The sequence below is a fragment of the Thermobia domestica genome, chromosome 13, assembly GCF_964235325.1.
Source record: "Thermobia domestica chromosome 13, izTheDome1.hap1.1, whole genome shotgun sequence".
Taxonomy (NCBI): Eukaryota; Metazoa; Arthropoda; class Insecta; order Zygentoma; family Lepismatidae; genus Thermobia; species Thermobia domestica.
Window position 1 is genome coordinate 48,639,417 of NC_137466.1, and position 22,897 is coordinate 48,662,313.

A 22,897-nucleotide genomic window follows, 5' to 3' on the forward strand; every position below is an offset into this window, starting at 1 on the left:
TAATTCTGAAAGTCTATGTCATCTTGGCGTCCTGAGGGATAGAGTATACATTGTAGATTTATTTCTTTTGTACCGTTTCTTGAAATTTGGAACATTAAAGACTTTACCTCTCTGATTAACTATTCTCTTAGTTAAAATGAATCTAAACTTGTGAAGTAAAATAAATATTGAAAGTAAAAACTTTAATTCCCAATACGGAACTCGTATGCTAATCTGGAGAAACCATATATTGTATAATTCAGTTAACTAAGTAAATCTGATGTGTATATTCAAGCAGTTTCTCTTTAGTTAATCCTAGTTCCGAAATGTTGATAATCTCCCACTAAAGGACGAGGGGGTTCAGCGTTAATGACATGGAAATTGATTCTAGTTCCCTCCACAAATTAGCATTTAATATGACGTACATGTGGAATGACGCTTTGCATTGAACAACATCCGTTAAAATCCCTTGTCTGGGAATTTGCATGTGCGAAATTTCTGGGGCGTGTTGATAATTCATTATCTCTTGAGCACCTGAATCCTTTTACTAAAAACACCAACAGATCTACAGTTTCTTACAAGTCTTTTGGTTTTGTTTCATCAGAAAAAGTCATAGGACGAAGGAAAGGAATCGAGTTAATTTCATGTTCGTGTGTTTTTATTACGGGAAAACCCAGACGGTTATGCAAATAGTCGTGAATGAGAGGAACCTAATTCCACTTTCATTAAGTTCGGTCTACAGCAACACGGTTGGGTGTAATGTCCCTTTGGTGTTTTCACTTAGAGTTCTCAGAGGAGGCTTGTGTTTACAGTTAATCCGCAATCCTTGTCCCTTTCGTTGTGTTTCAATTAACGATCGAAAGAAAAAGATATTTTTAACAGTGTTTGTAACCCCTTAATCAATTCCTGTGTGATGCTTGAACGTGCAGGTACTCTCAAGACACAAACCTCGGAATCCTTAATTACGCTGAGAATTTGTGATCTGCTTTTAGGGGAAAGATTTCAAATAATGATTGCTAATGAAATCAACCAATTTTATTAGAAAAAAGACCAGAAAATACATTTCTTCTTCAGTACGTAGAATTGACAGACTTTACGTTTTTCCAGTATTTTAACTTTTTTCCTCTAAAATTTAATTAGTATTGTTTATATGGTCTTTCACGCTTTTTTAAAAAATAAAATTACGCTGGTTGGACTTGAAAGAATGGAAAATTTGTCCGTCCGCCCATCTGTTTGTTACTCTATATCTGTGGTTCTCAACCTAATTCCAATCACGACCCCAATTTTATCACATCTTTTGTAAGCGACTCTCTTATAATTTCTAGTTTGTAGTACGCTTGTGTGGGATTTTAAATATATTTTTGCGAAGATTTCACGATATCCATCTACTTCTATAATAGTAGAATCTATTTCTTGTATATAGTGGATACAATAACTTCCCTAAAAGTGAATGGATAAAACCAAATTTGATCAGTTCATTCATATTACAAACATCGAATCCGATCCGTCATACTGTTTCAAAATAGAGGCCGTTTGAAAATGTTAAAACCTCATAAATCCCTTAATTTTGGGCCATATGCTTAAAAATAAAGTGATTTCTAATTTTGGTTTTAAAAAGCTTGGACAGTTGTTAAAATAGTTATTGAATATTTTAATTTTCGAGAGGTCGCCACTTTGAGTTATCTCATATTGTTGTGAATTTGGTACAGTATCACCAAAAACTGTTAAAAGCAATTTGTTTACATTTAAAATTCAGGAAACAAAATCTCACACCAAAAATCTACCTTCACTGTGGCCAGCTCGCTGGAATAGAAACTCTTCGTTCACACACATACGTGTACAATTCTGCAAAGAACAACAAAGGATCCTAAACAAAAGCAATCCCTTTTATTGCCGACAGAATAATTTGTCCATTTTTGATTTATCAACAAGCGCAACACAGCTATTGCGGATTAGTGTTTTCAACTTCAATTGTATTTCAATATACAGGTTTTGTTGCATTTGTATTTTTCTGTATTTCAATATGCAGTTCTCATTAGTTTCATATCGTATCTCTTTCATTTAAATTAATTTTTAAGGTGGATCACTAGGTGTTTCCAGTGCTATGCTGCTTACACACTGCGGCATTGCCAGATAATGTAGAGTGTTTACTGATGTCAGATAATAAAGGAAATATTCATGTAATTATGTTTGGATAGTTACTGGAGAAATTAGCTTTCGACCCTTACCGCAATTTACAGGTAAGTTCCGCTTCTCGAATTGCAACACTAGGATCCAGGAATTAAACACACAAATTTGGCAACAACGCATTATGGCGTTCTGCGCAAGTTTTTTCTCAAAATCTATTTTCTTAAATGTAAATTAATATTTAAATAAAATGTGAAACAAAACACGAAAAACGGTAAAACAATATATATGTTTCGTAATAAGATTGTCACTTTTAAAGTACTTTACACATTTAAATAAGCATTTCATAAAATTGAGCACTTCTAGTAAGATCTAACAGCAAGTGCCATCTTGTGTACTCATTGTAAAACGAATCAAATATTTTCTTCTATTTGTTACCTTTTTCAATATCAGAAGACACAACCAAAAGAATCAGTGTCTTGTGTTGTAGCTGAAATATAGCTTTATCTTATAGTACAATATTTATAATATGTAAAATTTCATTGCGCAGTAGTTAAGGGAATGAGCTAAAATGTGTATTGACTTCCGGGTAGTGATCCACCTTAAACAACTTTACACCTGTTGAAAATGTTTAGTAGATTTTTGTTGTTGTTGTTAACAGTATGTATAAAAATAAAAATATGCATATCACAACAAAATACAAAATAATATTTAAAAATATTTTCCGGTACTAAATTCTAATTACATTTATCTCTTCCGTTTATCTAGGGGTCGCGACCCCCATGTTCAGAAACCATGCTCTACATGGTAACTCTCGAAGAAAAACAAATTTTGTTAGTAGGGTTGTTCATGAGCAAAGCAAGACATAACTTTCACGCAACCTTTTTGAGAGACAAGATAATATCAATCCAACTCCTGTCACGTAAGCAATCCTGCTGACTAGTTCACATAATCTTAGGATGAGCATTGCACTAAAAGTTTCCGAAAATTAACTGAAAGACGGTAGCCAGAATACAAATACTTTCCTTTTTTGATTTTCAAAGTATTCACCCTTAACGGCAGTTTTGTCTATTCTAGTAAAACAATTGTTGAGGCAGTTATGGTCTTAGAAATCCACACGTTTTATTTTCAATACTTGCAAATAAACAAAAAAAAATGTTTGATGCTATGTATGTCAGGTGAATAAGCAGACTGAGACGTAGATTCAACATTTTCACTGTTCAGAAATCCCAGTGTTTGAGCTGCTGGGTAAAAGCTTGGATTGCCATGATTTGAAAAATATGCGAGATTTGAAGTTATGGTATTCAAGTATATTGAGTACTTCTGTCAAACAACTGACATACCACTTAGCATTAAATGTTCCGTAATTCTTTAAGGGAATGATGGAGATATGTCCAGATTTCCCGAAGAATGAAGCAACCATTTGCTTCTTAACATTGGGTAAACGAACAGGTTTTGTTGGTATTGACTCATCTTAGAACACACAAACAGCAAACTGTCGTTTAGTTTCGGGTTTATATGAATAGATCCACGTTTTATCACGTATGACGATGTTGCATACAGAATTTGATACTCTTGCTTTGAACTATTTGAGCATATCACACGAGAGTCGTTGCTTTTGAGCTAAATTGCGCGGGATTCAACGAAAATATAACTTTTTCACACATACATAATCATGAAAAAATGTTTGTATTTGGCTTATACAAATACCTAAATGTGCCTGAATTTCACTGTATGTCAGATGTCGATCACACTCAATCAGCTCACGCTCTTGTCAATGTTCTCATGCACTATGGATGTCACTGGGTGACTTTCACGAATTACGTCAGTGAGGCTGTCGTGGTCTAACCGAAATTCCTGAAACCACAATAAACAGTCGTTGTAGGTGGTGGTAAGCTTCCATCACCAAACGTAGCTCTCTTTCGATTGACACGTTGTTGTGAAGCTAAACCTTGTTAAAAGTCAAATAATTATTGCCTGAAAATGCTTTCTGGTAAAACTCATTTTGTCCACTGACTTTCTCACTTCAAACTTCCTGTAGAACAAAAAAACAATCATGTTGGCTGAGAGCCTATCTGTACGATAAACACATATAGTACTTCACAAATATATTGCAAATGTTCCAATACTAAATTCCTGAAACTTTCAGTGCAACCCTCGCAGCAATTAGAAAAATCATGACATTGGAATGATCTGCAACGTACGTCATTCAATCATAATATTTGTTCAAAGTCGTGTTCCAAAACTAATAACTTTAAATCTAAATCATAAAAATTAGAAATTTAAGAATGCACATAATTAGAAATTTGAACTTTTATTACAAATATATTTTTGTTGCAATAATTCTTAGTATTTTTGGTATAAATCAAATTAGAATCGTAGATTATCGCAATTTGCAGTAATTCAAGAAAACTATTTCTACATTTGAAGACGTAACTTCGGTATAAAACCACTTCTAATTTTTCCCTTCGATGTATGTATTATTTGACTGCGACAAACAATGTGACTGATAAGTTGAAAGTTCCAGTGAATCAATTTCCTTTCCATGTCAAGTAAGAAATGAAACCCGTATTTCAGAATCAGAACAAGGAATGAAAGTCCAGATTAATGTTGAAATACAAGACGGGCACCTGTCTTGTTATCCTTCTTGCGAATTGTAACAGTAAGCTTGTTGCGTGCCAACTCTTCCGCAGCTTTATCGTTTGGATATCTCCATTTGAGGAAGGTATTCATCTCATTGAGAGGAACGTTAATATGCTTAACGTTGCCAATGACAGATGTAACATCGTCATCATTATCTCGCAGTGCCAATTCAAACTGAAAACATTCCGCTTTCTTGAGAGTACCTACAGACTGGACGTAGCATCGTGAAGTTTTCCCTTCGATAGTATTTTCTCGGAATTCACGAAGGAAAAATTTCCCCCAGGATGGAACATCACAAATGGAAAAGAATTCGCCTGTAAGATCTTGTTTCAAATGCACATCCCAAGAGATAGCGTTAGGTATTTTACTTTCCTTCGGATTTTTGCGCGTTGATTCTGAACTGTGGTGTGACTCTATGTGGGCTATAAGTGCTAGAGATTTGCCCGAAAAAGAACAATTTTCCACTGGACAATCCATATTCTTAGGTTCTGTTTTGCCGAAAGAATTCACACGTGAATTTGAAGTGTGCAGTGTCTTGAGTTTCTTGGAACTGTTATCTTCAGGCGCGTCACCAGGTCTCTTGTTTACTTCTTCTGCCATTTCTTCTTGGCTTATCACTCTGTTCTTAAATTTTATTCGATTGGGTTCAACGGTTATCAGAAAGTCACTTCTACTCTTTCCTTTAGACTTTTTCTCGTTTGTCCTTATTGAAACCTATAATTTAAAAAATACAAGGTAACAGTTTTATATCTGATACGAGTAAATTATCTGATTGAGGAAGAAGGGCAATTCGACCTGCATTGATTTCTAGTACATCCATAAGTGCACAATCCAGCTACTGGAAGTTGAACAGACTATCATTTGTTTTTAACGTCTGAGTCCCCTTTCATATGCAGCCACTGAGTTGCGCCACTGCTTGTGAAACATGCTTTAAATTGGAGCTTTCATATCGAGCAACAGCAGTTGTTTCCACCAAAACAGTTGCTGCCACCGTCTGGTCAAGTGCAATCGTCTTGAGCAACTCTGTTTCCACCACTCATGAAGAAGCATTGTCCTAAATGGAAGCTTTCGCACACGGACACTGCAGTGATCGCCACCGCACAAGGTTGTCAGTGCATCGTTTGCGATAAAATGAATAAAATAAAATAAACTTAGTCGAATTACTACTCAGAGACGAAAAATGCACAATTGTTTATCGCTAAAATTTACTTTATTTTACATCCTATACCGGAGTTCTCGACTGTCTTAAAACAACTATAGACTAATCTTATATGCTATGTATATTACAATGCGGTATCATCCCTGTGATGAACGCATAAGATACTATTATGTTTTTTGTTCTTTGTATATTAATTATATATATATATATATATATATATATATATATATATATATATATATATATATATATAATCATCTGATTTCCAGTCTCCCTATTTTTGCCAAATAAAGCATTTTCGGATCTATATTTATTATTATTATTATTCAACCACTAAGGAAAGAAGTAAAAGAGTAAAATATGTTGTTGACACAACCAAGAGACATCAATGGGATTCCTCATAGCTAAGTGGTTAGATGTGCTTCGCTGCCTGTGCAGGAGGCCGGCTTAGATTCCCGGTGTAATTACTCATCTAATATAGCCTAGTAGGGCATGAGGGCTCGGTGGTAGAGTGCTTACCTCTGGTGTGTGTGGGATTCCTGGTTCGACCCCTACCAAGTAAGTTGGTGGTTTACAACATCGTGTTCCGTAGATTTTCTCGGGATACATCGTTTCCATCAACATTTTCATTTCACCAATTCTTTCATTATCATTCACTTGTCTTAATCATTGTCTCCCTTATTCTAAAGGGCATAATTGTGGGAGTTTAAACTGGAAGATTTCATTTCATTTACATTTAATATAGCCTAGTAAATTAGGTGCTATATATTTATATATATTTCATGTGTTCTGGCAATCTCGTCACAATGTGGAGGAAATAGGTGGGTATTGAAAGGTAAAAACCAGAAAAAAAAAAAGGTGTCGGTTGTTGCTTGGATTATATTTGCGTTCATACTTTTGGCGCAACTTGGTGACGCAATTCAGTTGCTGCGTATAAAAGGACCATAATAGACCATAACATGTATGGATTCAGATTTCCGAGTATTACTTACAATAAACATAAAGTAAAAAAACATATGAAATAGCTACAAATATTTAAATAATTTAATGAAAATTCCTAAAGTTGGAAACACGTCACTGCCTGAGTTGAAAACCATCAAGCAGCGACCGCAGCGCTGGGCTGTTCGTGCTAATACGTTAGGACAAAACGTTATACAAACTAGGGATGATTCCATTCCGGGACCAAGTACCTGGGGAAAACCTATACATCGTCTGAAAGCTCTTGCCATGGGAAGTACGAAACCGCTTTCAAATCACGGGCAAACCCGCAAACTGACCCTATATGGGGCCAGTTTGTTGGTGTTTGTGACCCTATGTTATATTCGACAGAAATAAAAATGAATGTTTCAATGCCTCACACATAAGCCCCTGAGACCATCATGCTCCTGTTTGACTCACTGCTAGAACGTGACTCGGGTAAGGGTTTGATAATATCACTTTGCACCCAAACGTACCCATTTCGTCAGTGTTGCCAACGAATTTAAAATACAACGTGGCAGATGGTTTCTGTGCCACTCGATTTATATCCATGAAAACGCGGCATAAACATTATTCGTCACTAGAGAAAATATATTTCAGACATATTCCCTCCCAAGGATCCCAGTTTGTCAGTGTTGCCAACCAAGCATAAAATAAAAAAATGTAAGCCAGGTTCCGTACAATGAGACGTTTATACACCAAGCTTTGCAGAAATATCACACGAACTATAGCAAAAAAGATGTTGAATGTGGCGGTCTCCCAACCATTCTAGGTTGTCAGTGTTCCCATCAAGTGTAAACATCACAATGTTGAAAATGGTGTGAATGTCATTGAACGAATATATGACAAAAGTGATAGAAGCAGCATTGAACAATGCAGAGTGTCCCCATCTCCCAAGCACCTCAGTGTAGCGGATATAATTAGACTGTGGCCCATACTAGGTTTGTAGTATGTTAGTGAACCGAAAAGCACCCATGTTGTCAGGTATTATATGTTTGTCAATGCGGTAGACTTCATGCGAAAATCTTGAATGTTTCCATTGGTTGGTAACACTGCCACACTGGGGTGCTTGGGAGACGGTGACATACACTATGTTTTCCATTGTCCAATGCTACTTCTGTCACATTTGTCATATATTCTTTCAATGGCAGTCACGCCATTTTCAACATTGTGATGTTTACACTTGTTGGCAACACTGACAACCTAGAATGGTTGGGAGACGGCCACACTCAACATCTTCTTGCTTATAGTTCGTGTGATGTTTCTGCAAAGCTTGGTGTATAAATGTCTCATCGTACGGAACTTGTTTTACAATTTCTTATTTATATACTTGGTTGGCAACACTGATAAACTGGGGTCTTTTTAAGAGAATATGTCCCAAGTATATTTTCTCTAGTGACGAATGATGTTTATGTCGCATTTTCATAGATATACATCGAGTGGTACAGAAACCATCTGTCACGTTGTATTTACAATTCGTTGGCAACACTGACGAAATCGGTATGTTTGGGTGCAAAGTGATATTATCAGACCCTTAATCGAGTCACATTCTAGCAGTGAGCCAAACAGGAACATGATGGGCTCAGGGGCTTATGTGTGATTCATCGTAATATTCATTTTTATTTATGTCGAATATACCATACATAGGGTCACAAACACCAACAAACTGGACACATATAAGGTCAGTTTGCGGGATTCGAAAACGGTTTCGTACTTCTCATGGCAAGAGCTTTCAGACGATATATAGGTTTTCTCAGGTACTTGGTCCCGGTATGGTATCATCCTTAGTAAGTGAGGAGCAGTATGACGACAATGTACAGTGAACTGAACATGTGGTCATTGTGTAAAATGGAGTCTCTAGTGTACAAAGAGGGCAAGTATGGTTTTGGCGCTCGATGTTGTGGTGCGACCATGACGAAAGTAGCAAGTATGTTGAGTATGTCGAGAGGAACGTATCAAGGGTGATGACGATCTCATATCGGCAAAGAGAAACAGTATTAGGAAGTAAAACCTCTGTGAGAGATCCCGCCGAGCAATTAAGAACTCACTGGGAACCGCCTGTGATTTTGGTGTAAATTAAGGAGGAACTTAAACATTACCTTTCACCACCTTCCAAAGCCTGTGTCGACAATCACAGTTCGCTGTAAATTACATGACATGCATACATGGAGCCAAGTTATACGTGCAAAATCGCTAATAAGAGACAATAACGCTTTAACACGACACCAGTGGTTCAGCGAACATGTAGTATGGACTGGAGATGACTGGATAGGTGTAATGTGGTCGAAAGAGTCATCCTTCACCTTATTTCAAACCATAGTCCATGTTTATGTGTCAGGTGCCTAAAGAAGTGTTAGATCCGCAGTATCTCAGCCTACCCGTGAAACACGGTTGTTGCTCTGTAATGCTGTGGTGAACCATAACAATATGGTTTTTAGTGGGTCCTGTGCTGATCCTTATCGGCTGCGTCACTGACCGTGATTATGTCATCGTTTTAGGAGACTATGTGCGTCATCTGGCAATTACTCCATATTTCAGGAAGATAATGTTTCTGTTCACAGATTAGGTGCTTTTACACTGTAGTTTAATAAACATCGAAATATAGTTGAAAATCTCGTCTGGTCCGTCTCATTTCCCGACCTCAATCTAATTAAACATGTGTTGTTATCTTGGAGACACGAATCCGGTGTAAATTTCCGCCTCCGTCACCTGTCACGGAACTGAGTGCATATTCTGCACGCGGAAGGGTGCAATGATATTCCACTTGCTACCATTCACGGCCCATATGACTCAATTTCACATTGCTTCAGAACTGTTCCGAGGACAAAAGATGAACCACTGTCATATTAATCTGATAAGTTGTACTTATTTTTTAAGGTATTTCCATTAAAATTATATTTCTTTTACTTTGTATATGGATTCAACATCGCTAGTACAAGTTCCATCTTTGGTCTTACCTCCTTATTATAACTAGAAATGGTATCTCTATCATTTCCGTTTTCATTATTGCATCCGTGCAGATGGAAACCTACCGTAGTCACAATGTCAAACAAGACTCACTTGTCATTTTAGAAAAAAAAAAAGCTATGCTGTCAGTTGGAAAAGTTTAGAAGTTATACAAATAAGTCACAGAAATGAGGCGAGACGAAATCAACACACACTCGTGCACACAGCTCTTTCAATAATTTAATCTATGCATAACTACTTTTGAGCTCTGAACCAGCGCTCTTCAATACACGTGTACTTGTTTCAAGAAGAAAAGTAGACATTTCCTTCGAGAAGTATCTTCAGTTACAGTATTATATAATTGGGGATTATATTTTTGGGCTTTCGACATCTTTTTCATTCTTGAGAGATGATGTCCCTCCACGATCACACTATCCAGGGAAGTAGGGAAGGAAGAAAGCAGTGGGTAAGGAAGGAAATGGCCTGGGACAGTTATTTAGGTACCATTGCGGCATTTGGCTGTTAGGAATGAGAAAAATCGTTACTCAGAATGGTTGACCTGAAACAGTTTTTAAGTCTTTTCGGCCGAGTATCCCAACTGGAAAGTATGAAATAAGATAATGTAGGAAGAAAAATGAAACCTTTCAAATTAACGTCTTACAATTGTGTCCTTTAGGCTAAGAGAGATAAATGATTTATCCAAGTGAATGATGATGGAAGAATTGGTGGAATGAGAACGTGGAAGGAAACGGAAGTACTCCGAGAAAACCCACGGGCACAATGTTATCCACCACAAACATATTTGACAGGAGGTAATGAAGGAAGAAATAATAAAATATTTTACATGTACTTATTTCAAGATGATTAAATATTTTACAGTTAATAAATGACTAACAATTTTTTAATAAAACAATAATGTAATGTGTATGACTTAATCTTCTTAAAACATTTTAGGTAATATAACTGTTACACTCTCAGCCTTGTTTCCTGGAATCTCCTTTGTATATCCTGCATACAGGGTGGCCCAAAAGTAGGTATACAGTACCGTACTGATCAGCTAATTGCATTTCATATCATTTCTTATTGTTATCCATCAGCCAGACTTGGTTTCATTATTATTTGTTCTTTATGTGTTTTTACTTACATCTTAAACTTACAAGATCCGAAGCAAATAAACCCATAAACTAGAATGTTATACTTGATCAATGCACGGGTGTATACCTACTTTTGGGCCACCCTGTATTTTCCATCCCCTTTCCCCATCCTTCCCAAACGTTAGTCACACATGTTTTGGTCTGACCCCTTCTACGATTTCAATTGCAGCATTCAATTCTCAACCATTCAATAATAATAGTAACAATCGAATAAGGAAGATAAAACGTCAGTCGAACATACAGTGTCTGTGAACATTGCTAAAGCTAATTTGTAAATGGCCCTTACAACTGGTGCTTTACTCATTAGCCCACACTTTATTCCTGTCAGTAGCTTGCGCCCTCTTGCTTGCTCGTCGCATCCCCAGGTTGGAAACCACTGTCATAATTATATACTGCGATAAGAGCGATTCGATGGTGCATTAATTGGGTGGTGTATGATCAGTATACGAAAACTCATACATGACTATTTTTGGCTTTCTGCGACAAAGTGCATTACATTTTAGTTAACGGAACTCTCCAATTGTTTCATAATATTTAAATATGTGGAATAAAGTGGATCTAACTAAGGAATACCCATAATATAGCCATTTCTGTTTTAATATTAATATCAGAGGTTTGTATGGAAAAATATTGATCGAAGACCACTTTTGCTCGTTTATTTTGTGATTTGAAAGAGTGCAAGAAGTGTGTTGCTAATATTTAAAAAAAGAGAGAATATTTGGGTGAAGATGAATTTTAGTACACTGTTGCTTGTTGATGCGCGAATCTTCCTTAACTTTGGTTCATTTAACGATCTTGAGCATGCCTAACTGATTTCACTGGCGTACTTTCTAATTAGTCCATCCACTCGGACACCTTCATACGCCTCAGAAGATTAATTGGATCGTCCAGGCAATATGAATATAATTACTTGAAAATTACATTTTGCCTTACTATGGAAACAGTATTTTTTATGTACTTCGGAACAAGATCAAAAACAGCTTTGCAACACATGCAATTTCAAACTGGTAATGTTGCTATACTGAAACATACTAAGGCCTACATGAAACTAGCATAGAACATATTAAGACACGTTTACTCAACTTATTTCATATCACGACCACCCTTTTATCACATTCTCGTGCCTTCGAGCCCTGTAAATAATTCTCATCTTGTAATAAGTTTTTTTTTTAATTATTATAATAGCTACTTATTGTTTGTGAAGTCTAATGAAATCACACGAGGTTTCACGTTAGCCTCCATTTTGAATTATATTTCAATATGTAGTTTTTATTGTATTAGTATTTTAATACAGAGTTTCTCATTTTTGTTTTATTACAATTGTTTCTTAAATGATTCTTTATTTGTATAAAATGTTAATATTGTTTGCTATATTTGGCAATAACAATGAAGGTAAAAAATACAGCTATCAAGATTGGAAATTAAAAATTAACTTTTAAAATTTTCTTTTCCTCTGTTACTAATTAATTACATTTGTCTTCTACACCTTCCTTCACGACCCTCGCATGTTCCACTGGCGACCTTTCTTGGGATTCCAACCTCCAGGTTAAGAATCTCCGCATTAAAATATATAGAGAGAGCGGAGGGAAAATGCAATTTCCTCTGTATAGATCTGCGGTACCAAATCTAATCATGTACTACAGGGCTGCATCCACGGGATCTCCCAAAAACTTCGTAACTTAACACTATATATATATATATATATATATATATATATATATATATATATATATATATATAATATTAAACTAATTGATGTAAACCGTGTGTAATACATTTTTTTCTTTTTTATCGTAGGTTAAATGTATGTATTTTAGGACAGATCTCATCCAAAATTTTTCTCATGTTTCGCAAGCAGTAAGGAAGGGGAAAGGGGAAAGTCGTACTAAAAATTAACAGGGAGTGACCTAATGGTTGGTGCTTGCTTCGCAATTGGAAAGTTTCAAGTTTTAGTTCAGTAGCCAGACATCCTGACTGAAAATTTGTGGAAGTTGTTCCTGTTCCGCGAGAAAAATGCCAGAATAGTAGCTTTAAACATGCATCCGATATATTTCCTTTCTTATTGGTGATGTTGTCAATATGGTTGTTAATTCTTATTTCTTTCCATGTAACTTGGCGTGGGAGACCTGGGTTCGATTCCCAGCGGGAGTTCATGTGGTGCGGATTCCACGTTAATCAGTAGGTCCCATCTCATACATAGGGATGCGCACGAGACAAGTTTTAAGGCTGTCTCGTCTCGAAAATGTATATTTCTCTATTGGAAGAGCTGTGTCTCTACTCGAATTTTGTCAGAAAAATTCTGTCTCGACTCGTCTCGAACGCATTCCTACTCATACAGCCTTACTGCTGAAATGGATGTTAAACTCAAAATCAATTTAACTCTTTCTGTATAACTTGGTCTTACAAGTTATAAGTACGAGCTTAAATAAACGTATTTTATCATATACATCACACACAAGGTTGATTATAGTGAATATTAAGTAAGACAAGCAAGCAATAGTGGATATGCTTAAGTATATTCTTTTAAAAACAAAGTGCAATGAACTTTTAGAAAAGGAACTTTCAAAAATGGAGTTAAAAGTGTTTTAATGTAACACGTTTCATAATCAAACATAAAGAGTGCTAATGCCCTTGATAAATCTATATTTCTTTCTTAATTCTTGCATTAAACATAAAGAATGCTAATGCCCTTGATAAATCTATATTTCTTTCTTAATTCTTGCATTAAACATAAAGGGTGCTAATGCCCTTGATAAATCTATATTTCTTTCTTTATTCTTGCATTAACTATTGTCGATAGTCTCTGCTTAAAAACAGTAAGTTACAGTCATTTGTCTTCGCTTGTTTGAGGGTGGCTATAATAATTATTCCCATGAGTTTTGTCGGAAATCCAAAATCGATATACATCTTAAAAGTGATCTTGAAATTATTGAAAGTTGCTTCCAGCCTGATATGATTCTAGCGGAATTACTTGGAAAGTGGAGGAAGGGAGAGTAGACATCATCCCAAGAATTAGCTTTACCTTGGTTATACATATTGTGCGAATGTTTTGATGATATTTATTAGATAGGAAATCATTTGTATAATTAAAATAATACGGTTCTATAACTTAATCTAAGAATCAATAGTTGTGGCAAAGGACAATAAATAAAATAACCAATTATAATAGAACACAATTCTACCAAGGTGTTTGGGGTGACGGTGTCTCAGTTGTACAGCGATCACCTGTGGTGCGTGGGTTCCCTGGTTCAATCCGTGGCCACGCGAGTTTGTGGTGGACAACATCATGCCCAAGGGTCTTCTCAAGGCTCCTATTTCCTCCCACATTCATATTCCACTAATTATTCAATAAGCGTTTACTTTCAGAGCTCTCTCGTGGCTAAGCGGTTAGCGTACCTACCATTAGTGTATTAGATCCAGGTTCGATTTCCGGAAGGAGCTTATGTGGTTCAGACCCCTCGTTAAACTGTGGGTCCACATCGCAAAACTGCTGAAAGGGATACTAAACTCAAATAAAATCAGGGCGACGCGGTGGCTCAGTGGTAGAGCGCCCACCTCTGTTGCGTGGGGCCTCTGATTCGATCCCCGGCCAAGTAATTTTGTGGTGAACAACATCGTGTCCGTGGGTTTACTCGGGATACTCCCATTTTCTCCCACTTTCTCATTCCACCAATTCTTACATCATTATTCACTTGCTCTAATCATCATTTTCCTTAGACTACCAGGTAAAAGGCATAATCGTAAGACGTTAAACTAAAATATTTCTTTTTCCCTTTTTTCAAATAAAGGCATTTACTTTTATTAATTGTCTCCTTTAGTCGAAATGGCATTCATAATAGTTGGACGTAAAACAAGAAATTTCATTTCTTTTATAGGTTCTATTTTTGAAATCTTTGAGTTTTACGTCCCACGGTTATGCCGGTTAGGCTAAAGGAGACGGTGATTATGAGAAATGAATGAAATGGTGGAATGAAGAAAGTGGGAGGAAACAGGAGAACCCCGAGAAAACCCACGCACACGGTGTTTGTCCACCACAAAGTTCACTTGGCAGGAGCAGGGTTTGAACCTGTGACCCCATGCACCAGAGGTGAACGCTCTACCACTGAGCCACCGCGGCCCCTAGGTTCTATTTTTATCTCTAATTTTAACTCAGGTTGATTAAAATTTAGAAATAAATCACTTCTTCTCACTTAACATCAAACGTACCTTCAATCAATCCAGAATGCAATCCCTGTTTATGATGTTTCAATTTCCTTAGTTTCGTCTTTTATTGCCATTGTTCAAAATAGTAATTATTAGTTCAAGAAATTTAAGGAATTAAAAAAAAATTAATTGTTGTAACGTTGTTTTGCGAATAATATAAATTAGTTAGGAAATATGTTTCGTCCATCGAAAACAAATTTCTACAATGTTTACAAACAATGTTCTCCGGAATCTCAGAAATGATAACTAAATCGATTCTGAACCAGCAACTTTGAGTATAAGCTCTATTATTGATCTTTCGACAGTGTAGTAAGAGCGAGCTTGTTAGCTAATTGGTAAAGTTCCGAGTCCTTAAATACCAAAGTAATACGTAATTTGAGAGAGAAGCGGTCACACATAACATATTGAAGGAGAGGTACTTCAAGAATTCCATTAACATTGCTTCTCCGACTATAATTTTGCAACACATTCAAGAAATATTTCCCATGTAAGTTTCTCAATTAGGTATGCAGACACTAGAAAAAAAAACTATACTTCCTTTCGCATTGTAATGTGATTTAATACAGAATCAGATGCTCAATCTTGTTAATAGGGAGATATGGCATCATATATGGCATTTCTGGTGGATATCATCGTCTTCATAGACCTTCTCAGGGCATTTTCTCCCATTTGCTTCCACTATCTTCATTCATCAAATGTTTAATGGTTGTTTACCTCCATTCATCATGCGTCTCTTTTCATCTTCAAATTATAAACGGATGAAAGTTAATTAAAGATGTCATAAATTGCATTAACAAGAAATTATAATTCTTCAAACGAAAATGTTACGAGATCAAAATCGAACTGAAAAGGGATTTTTGAGTTGCTTCTGTCAAACCATTTTTCCCTTTCGAGCGAAAAGATTTGAGCGATGAACTAGTGTAAGAGTAGTTTTATTAGGCTTATTTTGGACAGAAAGTTTGAAAGAAGCAGGGGCGGATTCAGCAAGGACTTCTCGGGGGGAGCGGTGGGTTGCAATACTGTTACTTTTAAGAGTTCCAAACTGTGAGATGGAATTTTATATATATATATGAAATAAGAAAGTCTCCTTTTGTGTGTATATATGAAATAAGAAAGAATACCACATTTCATAACAAGCTCTGCCGGTATGATGTACCGGTTATCTCAAATTAGTTTGACAAAATTATTGTAATGTGGTTCATCTGTTCCAATGCGTGGCCTTTCACTTCGTTATTTGTCAACCAACGGAAGTTCGCTGCCGTTGAGTTTTCTGTACGAGTGCGAACAGCTCAACCTTGTACCATATTGGTATTCATACGGTCCTCCCCACAAACTATCGTCATTCTCCGATGTATGTCAGTGAGGTACACATTCTGCTATGAGAAATTCGATCTCCGCACGCTATTTCAGTCGTACCGCTACTATGTTTCCTGCTATAGCTCTTGAAATGCAGTGATTGAACCCACGCTCCTGTTCAATTCCGAACCAGCTGACATATCCCTTTTTACCTAAACTTGGGCTTAAACGTCATGAGATTGTCACAAAACAGCTTAGCGATCCCAAAAGCTACCGGTATGGATTCGATACTAATGTGGTTATTTCTAACGTTATTTTTTATCCATCCTCTGACGGCGATGGGGGCAAAAGTTGGACATGAACTGCATTTGGAGTGTCACTATTCATCTCAGTGATTCCGATTCATTCCCTACGGCAGCTCATATAATTCGAACCTCTCTTAAGTTGTACTTCCACGCCTCTTATAGCCTTACTGCTAAAAGGAAGATAAAGACCAATCGAACATCACTAACATCCGTCGTACTGAATATTTACCCTCCTCTTGTATGCATTCATTTTCAACCCCTTCGCAGGCCATTTCTTTCTCTGCGAAACTCTGATGACAGATAGACACACACACACACACACACATTATCTCTCTCTCTCTCTCTCTCTCTATCTATCTATCTATCTATCTATCTATCTATCTATCTATCTATATCTATATCTATCTATCTATCTATCTATCTATATATATATATATATATATATATATATATATATATATATATATATATATATATATATATAAACACTCTGATAATATATTGTAAGTTCAATACTATTTCCTTTCTCGTTCCTAATAGTAATAATCTACCTCCATATGGTACAAATGGCAGGAGGAACCGGTGAATATTCAAGAAACGTTCTTGAGTTTTACTTACATTTAAATTGTTATGGTTCGTAGAGTCTTTGAAACCTCGTATAAAAAAGAAAAGTATTCACAAACTTTACGGTTGAACTTGCTAGAACTTCACTACTATATATACATACAATATTGAAAATTATCTGAGCATGAAATACCTATGACTGGATAGGAGTACTGTGTACGCTATAGTTTGCTTCCAGAGGTAGCTCACATAAAACGTGAAAATTATCCAGACGAACATACAGATATGAAAAGAGAATTTTGTAATACAGCCACCGTTTGTGAAAAAAACTTCAAAGGGAAAGTATATGGACTCTATCTCTCTATATATTTCTCTGTCTCTCTCATACTACTACTGAGGAAGGGTGAATAAGAAGAAAACTTGTCTCAGGTAGCACATCAAAGTGAAACGGAGATAAAAGTTAAGACTTTTAAGAGAAAGAGAGACGTATCACTTTCTGTAAACTGAATCAATGAAAACCCTTTCAGTTCTTCCAGAGCATCCCTGAAACTGATCGACTTACATGCATACAAACAAACACAAGAGACAAACATTGCAAAGAAACAAGAAACAAGTGAAACTCTGCAAAGCATGAAATCAAGATCCCTAGCCCTTCTTTGATGTATATTCTGAAATACATTGAGATAGTTTTCTTTCTGATTTGAGTTGCAAACCGATTTTGAAAATTTTTCTAGCTATGCTTTTCTGTCAATTCAAGCATTTGATTAACAAGCTTTTCGTTATTCAGTTGCGAATTATAATTCAATTTTATAGTTCATCAGCTTGTTTTCCTCAACGAACGCGTGTTGCTAGATGTATTATTAGTACAATTCTGGGTGATTGAGTATGAATGATGTCGTCTTCACTAATAGTCTTAAGTTTTATAACTGATCATATAATGGAAGAATGAACAGAATAGGCATTATACAGGGTGTTTCAAAACAATAGTGAGAATGTCTGGGAGTTGATTCCTGACATCAAGATAAGACCAAAAGTATAGTCCAATCTGGGTGCATAAATGCTTCCTTTCGGAATTATAGGCTGCCGAAAACATGAAAAAAAATGAACTTTAAAGGTCCATAGCTCCAGAAGTATGGGACCTACCGTAGTCGGGTCAAGACTTCAGTTAGGAATTAGTATGTGCCCTATCCAAATATCCTTGTTTCAGAATCCTAAGGTACTGCCGCAACAATTTTTATAGAGGTAGTTGGTGAGTACTTCAAATTATATGCTCGTAGCCAAACAGCCTCTACTAAAACCGGAAGTGAAAGAAATTCATCACAGCTTCCGGTTTCAGTATTGATTTACATATATCAAAAACAATCAGAAACGGCGAGAAGCGGATTTTTGGAATCGATTTAGCAGCGTTCTAAGGATACTTATCATCTTCTCTATTAAATCTGTAACTGAACAGGAAGTGGCAGAAATCAACCACTTCTGGTTTTAATGTTGATACCTATAGAGTAAAACCGGTAATAGATAGCGAGAAACGGTTTTGTGTAATCAAGTAAGAGTAAATATCTCTGATCTTATTCTCCTATTGCAACCGGAAATTACAGTTCCACTACATCCGGTTTCAGTAAGAAAATTCACATTGTTGAGAAGTGTACTGTAGTTCCAAATGTGAAACGGAAACTCACTTGTTTTGCATATATCGGGTTAGGGGCGTACAATTTCGAACAGGTACAATTCTGAACACAGTAATCTTTCGTCACAATTTTTAAGTTAACAATAGTTACCAACACTTTTTGAAGAATATGGTGTTATAAGTTAATCATGTGCTTGCGTGTTTCCGATAAGATTATGTGTTTAGCTGTTTGTTGAGCCGATTCCGTGCAATTTCGCACGGTGCAGTTTCACACGATGCTCATTATCGAGCAATTTCGCACTGTTTTTCTTATCGGATTAATCATTCTGCAGGTGTCGTGCATTTTCACACGGTCCACCTGTCAATCATGTGATTCATCCTAAAACCGCTTTCACTGTAGGGGGTGTGAGGACAGAACAAATATCAACTAAGTAAGAACAGAAAAGAAGCAAACACAAATTAAAATTAATACGAACAATTGAACTAATACTAGCTTCAAGTATTTTTCCCAATTGTACACCATACATGCAGATGTAGGACCCACATATTATGACATTGGCTATACCAGTTTCGTATGCATCGATGCCAGGTAAAATAGAGCGAACATACAAGGAACTGTTTACATTTCTTAAAATATAGTCTGGCTAGAATTTATGTCGAGTACTGAAAGTTGATTTTGAGCTTGCTGCAATCAATGCATAGCATGTGGTGTTTCCTAACTTACAGGTTTCTGGCTGCCATTATCATTTTAACCAGAGCATCTGATGAAAGTTTTTTAGGTCTTGTCGAAGAATACCTCAACAATGAAGATGTACGTCATCATGTTCCTATGTGTAGTGCGTTAACATTAATATCATCGAGCAGGATCGATGAAGCTTGGCTCAACGTCATGGAGGACTGTCCGTCTGGCCAGAAAATCGAAGAGTTAAACGATCATTTCATTGAACAATGTGTGAACATTCCAAACATTCAGAGAAATGTAGAACTGCAATAGTCAAAGACACACTCCAGTGAAGGATTGGCACATTAAATTAAACTGCAGCATTTCTAAGAGTATACCACGTATCTTGAAGCATCCGAGTGTACTTAAAATAGTTGCGACGTCTAGTTTTTATGCTTTTGCGAGACAGGGCTTAAATTGTAATCCGGAGAAGCATGGAAAATCAACTTACATACATCATGATCACAAATTGCAATTAGTCCTGAAGAAGCTAGAAAATGGCATGAACTTTTAAAAAATGCTTGAAAAGCTTGAGCTTAAGGATAGGCACGAGTCGAGCTAAAAACTCGACTCGAATTCAAATCGAGTTTCCAGTCACAGGTAATTCTCTCGAGTCGAGTTTGATAAATAGTTCGCTCGCTCAGCTCGTTTTAACTCGTTTTGAAATCATGAATTGATTAGACTGGAAAAAGAAACCATAAGATTAGAAGCAGTACTGTCGAATACTTTTAGTGTTGCTTACGAGAGGGGACACTGCTCGCATCTCGTCTCGTCGCGATAACGAGATGACAATAGATTTTTATAACGAGACAGCCTCAAATGTCGTGAGCACCAATATAAGTATATACAGTAGTTCTTACGATCAATGCTGAGATCTGCACGGTCGAATTTTTGAGCCCAAGCAGAAGCCCAACGCGGGTAGTGATATCAACCGGCTCTGCTCGGTTCAACTGAGCGAACAACTCGAGTCGGCTCGGTTAGGATAAATCATCGACTCGGCTCAATTGTGCCGAACGAGTCCATCGGTTCGGTTGGGGTGAGCCATCAGCTCGGTTCAGTTCGGCTCAGGTGACTCCGGAACTTAAACCGAGAACCTCGTGAACGATGTCCTTGCCTCTTAGACTTTCCGACTACCGAGGTCAGTAGTCAACTAGTTTTTGATACTCAGATATTAACCTGCTGTATTTCATGTTTATACGCTGTGTTGTTATAATAATAATAATAATAATAATAATAATAATAATAATAATAATCAGTCCCATGTGTATCTATTTGATTCACAGTAATGTTTTACAGGTGGATCACGTGTATCTATTTTCCTCACACATATTGGTTGTCTTCTAGGACCTGTGTGTCTGCTAGACTCACAATTTTCATTTGACTAAATGGTTCAATTGAAAGCTTTGATCCCTGGGAAAAGAAATTTTGACTTGGGTCATAAAAATTTCAACAGGTGGCAGCCCTGTGACTTTTTTTTTTTTTTTTTTTTTTTTTTACATATCAAGGCTGGTCCCAGAGTGAAGTGTGTTTTGGTTTCGAGGTAAACTTTACTCATATACGCCTGGGACTGAAGGTGATAGTAATAAAGTTGTAGCTGTACTAACTTATTGATAATAATTATATTGTCTATGTAGGATACTTGAAGAGACTACTTGAAACTACACATAGGGTTTGACTCAACTCGACTCGAAACTCGACCTTAATTCTGGTCGAGTTGGAGGAAATTTTTCGAGCCGAGTTCTCGAGTCGAGCTCAAAGATTTCTGTTTCGAGTCGAGTTTTAAAAAAACTGGCTCGAACTCGCTCCTGCCCATCTCCAAAAGCTGGAATAATGAATTAGGAATTATACAAAATGAATTGACGATGTACAGAAGTATGAAAATTCCACCTTAATGATTTGTTATTCGCTCGGAAAATAACCAGATGGCAAGGTTGTTCTTCAAACTGCCTTGGAGTATGGAGCTAATATTTTGTGTTTCACAAATCACGTTTTACTATGCTCTGGAGCGACCACATCTTTCTTTGATTTTGAACTTCTTGACTGAATTCTCTGATGTGCTGCTTATTATATTATTTATTTATTTTAATTTGTGATTGTTCTGTCTTCTATTCCTAATGATTACAATTTTTGATTATTTCTTTTCTATGCTTATTTATTTTGCTATTCTTTTATGTTTTCATCTATTTGAAATTGCAATAGGTTTTGTTATTATTTTTCTTATTTACTTCAATCTCATATTGTTTATGTTATTATTTTCTCTCCTTCTTTACTATAACTTTTGTTTGCATATCTTTTGTTCTGTGTTGTTCTTATTTATTTTAATTTCCGGTTATTTTCATTATTGTTTCTGTGAAATATTTCCTAAGCTCTTCTCTTCTAGTTCGTATTTATTTTAACTTGAGTTTACTCTTTTTCTGCTCTTACTCAGTTGATACTTGTTCTGTGTCCTTCCTCCTCCTATAGTGAAAGGTTTTCAGGATGAATAAAGAGACTGACAGGTGGATCGTGTGAAAGTGTACGACACCTGCAGAATGATTAATCCGATAAACAGGACCGTGTGAAATTGCTCGATAATGAGCACCGTGAGAAACTGCACGTCACCGTTGAGCCCGTGCACAAATTATTCTTTAAGCAAAGGTATGTGCTGTATATCAGCTATAGAAAATGTCGCTCATATTTTGAGATTATGTCGTTATCTAGAATTTAATATATTATTTGTAAGTTTATTGTAATACGGTACATAGTATTTGATGGACATAAGCACAATACAGCAAATGCCGTTTATGAGCTAGGTTTGTAACTGTTTCGTTGTTAAAATATAATAAAATGTACCATTTTAAACAACAGTGAGGAACTAAACTGAACACTACAATGAAAGTATATATAGAACGGTTGTGAGTGACTATTCTCACTGCACATAATTCTTCTGTTGGTTAGTTACAGATACCATGATGGAGAAGTGGAAAGAAGAAGCATGTCTTGTGGGATCCTACTAATATAACAACAGGAATGCAGTTCGTAATATCAGGAGATTGTTGTTGAGACGAGCATCTGTGTTGTATCAAATTCCTCTGGGCTCTCTCCAAGATCACGTAAGCAACAAAAAGGAAAAGCGGGTTGTACTCATCCCACGTATGATGAACAAAATTGGATATCTTACAGTACTGTTAGAAGACATGAACAAGGGTTTGGTAG

General features: G+C 36.3%; 2 protein-coding genes across 4 annotated transcripts in view; one reads left to right on the forward strand and one right to left on the reverse strand.

Annotated features, from left to right (window-relative positions):
- Positions 1–22,897, forward strand: part of LOC145668129 (atrial natriuretic peptide receptor 1) — a 2,711,550-nt gene that overhangs the window by 2,359,469 nt on the left and 329,184 nt on the right. The window lies entirely within an intron of this gene.
- Positions 4,405–15,255, reverse strand: LOC145669191 (uncharacterized). The gene is made up of 2 exons (XM_081737516.1): positions 15,193–15,255; positions 4,405–5,463 (listed from the first exon to the last, which is right to left on the reverse strand). Exon 2 carries the CDS (start codon positions 5,347–5,349, stop codon positions 4,711–4,713), a length of 639 nt encoding a protein of 212 aa, XP_081593642.1. The 5' UTR covers positions 5,350–5,463; positions 15,193–15,255; the 3' UTR covers positions 4,405–4,710.

What these genes read in the sequence shown, in the direction of transcription:
- LOC145669191 (XM_081737516.1), bottom strand. Translation starts at nt 5,349, where the DNA reads ATGGCAGAAGAAGTAAACAAGAGACCTGGTGACGCGCCTGAAGATAAC.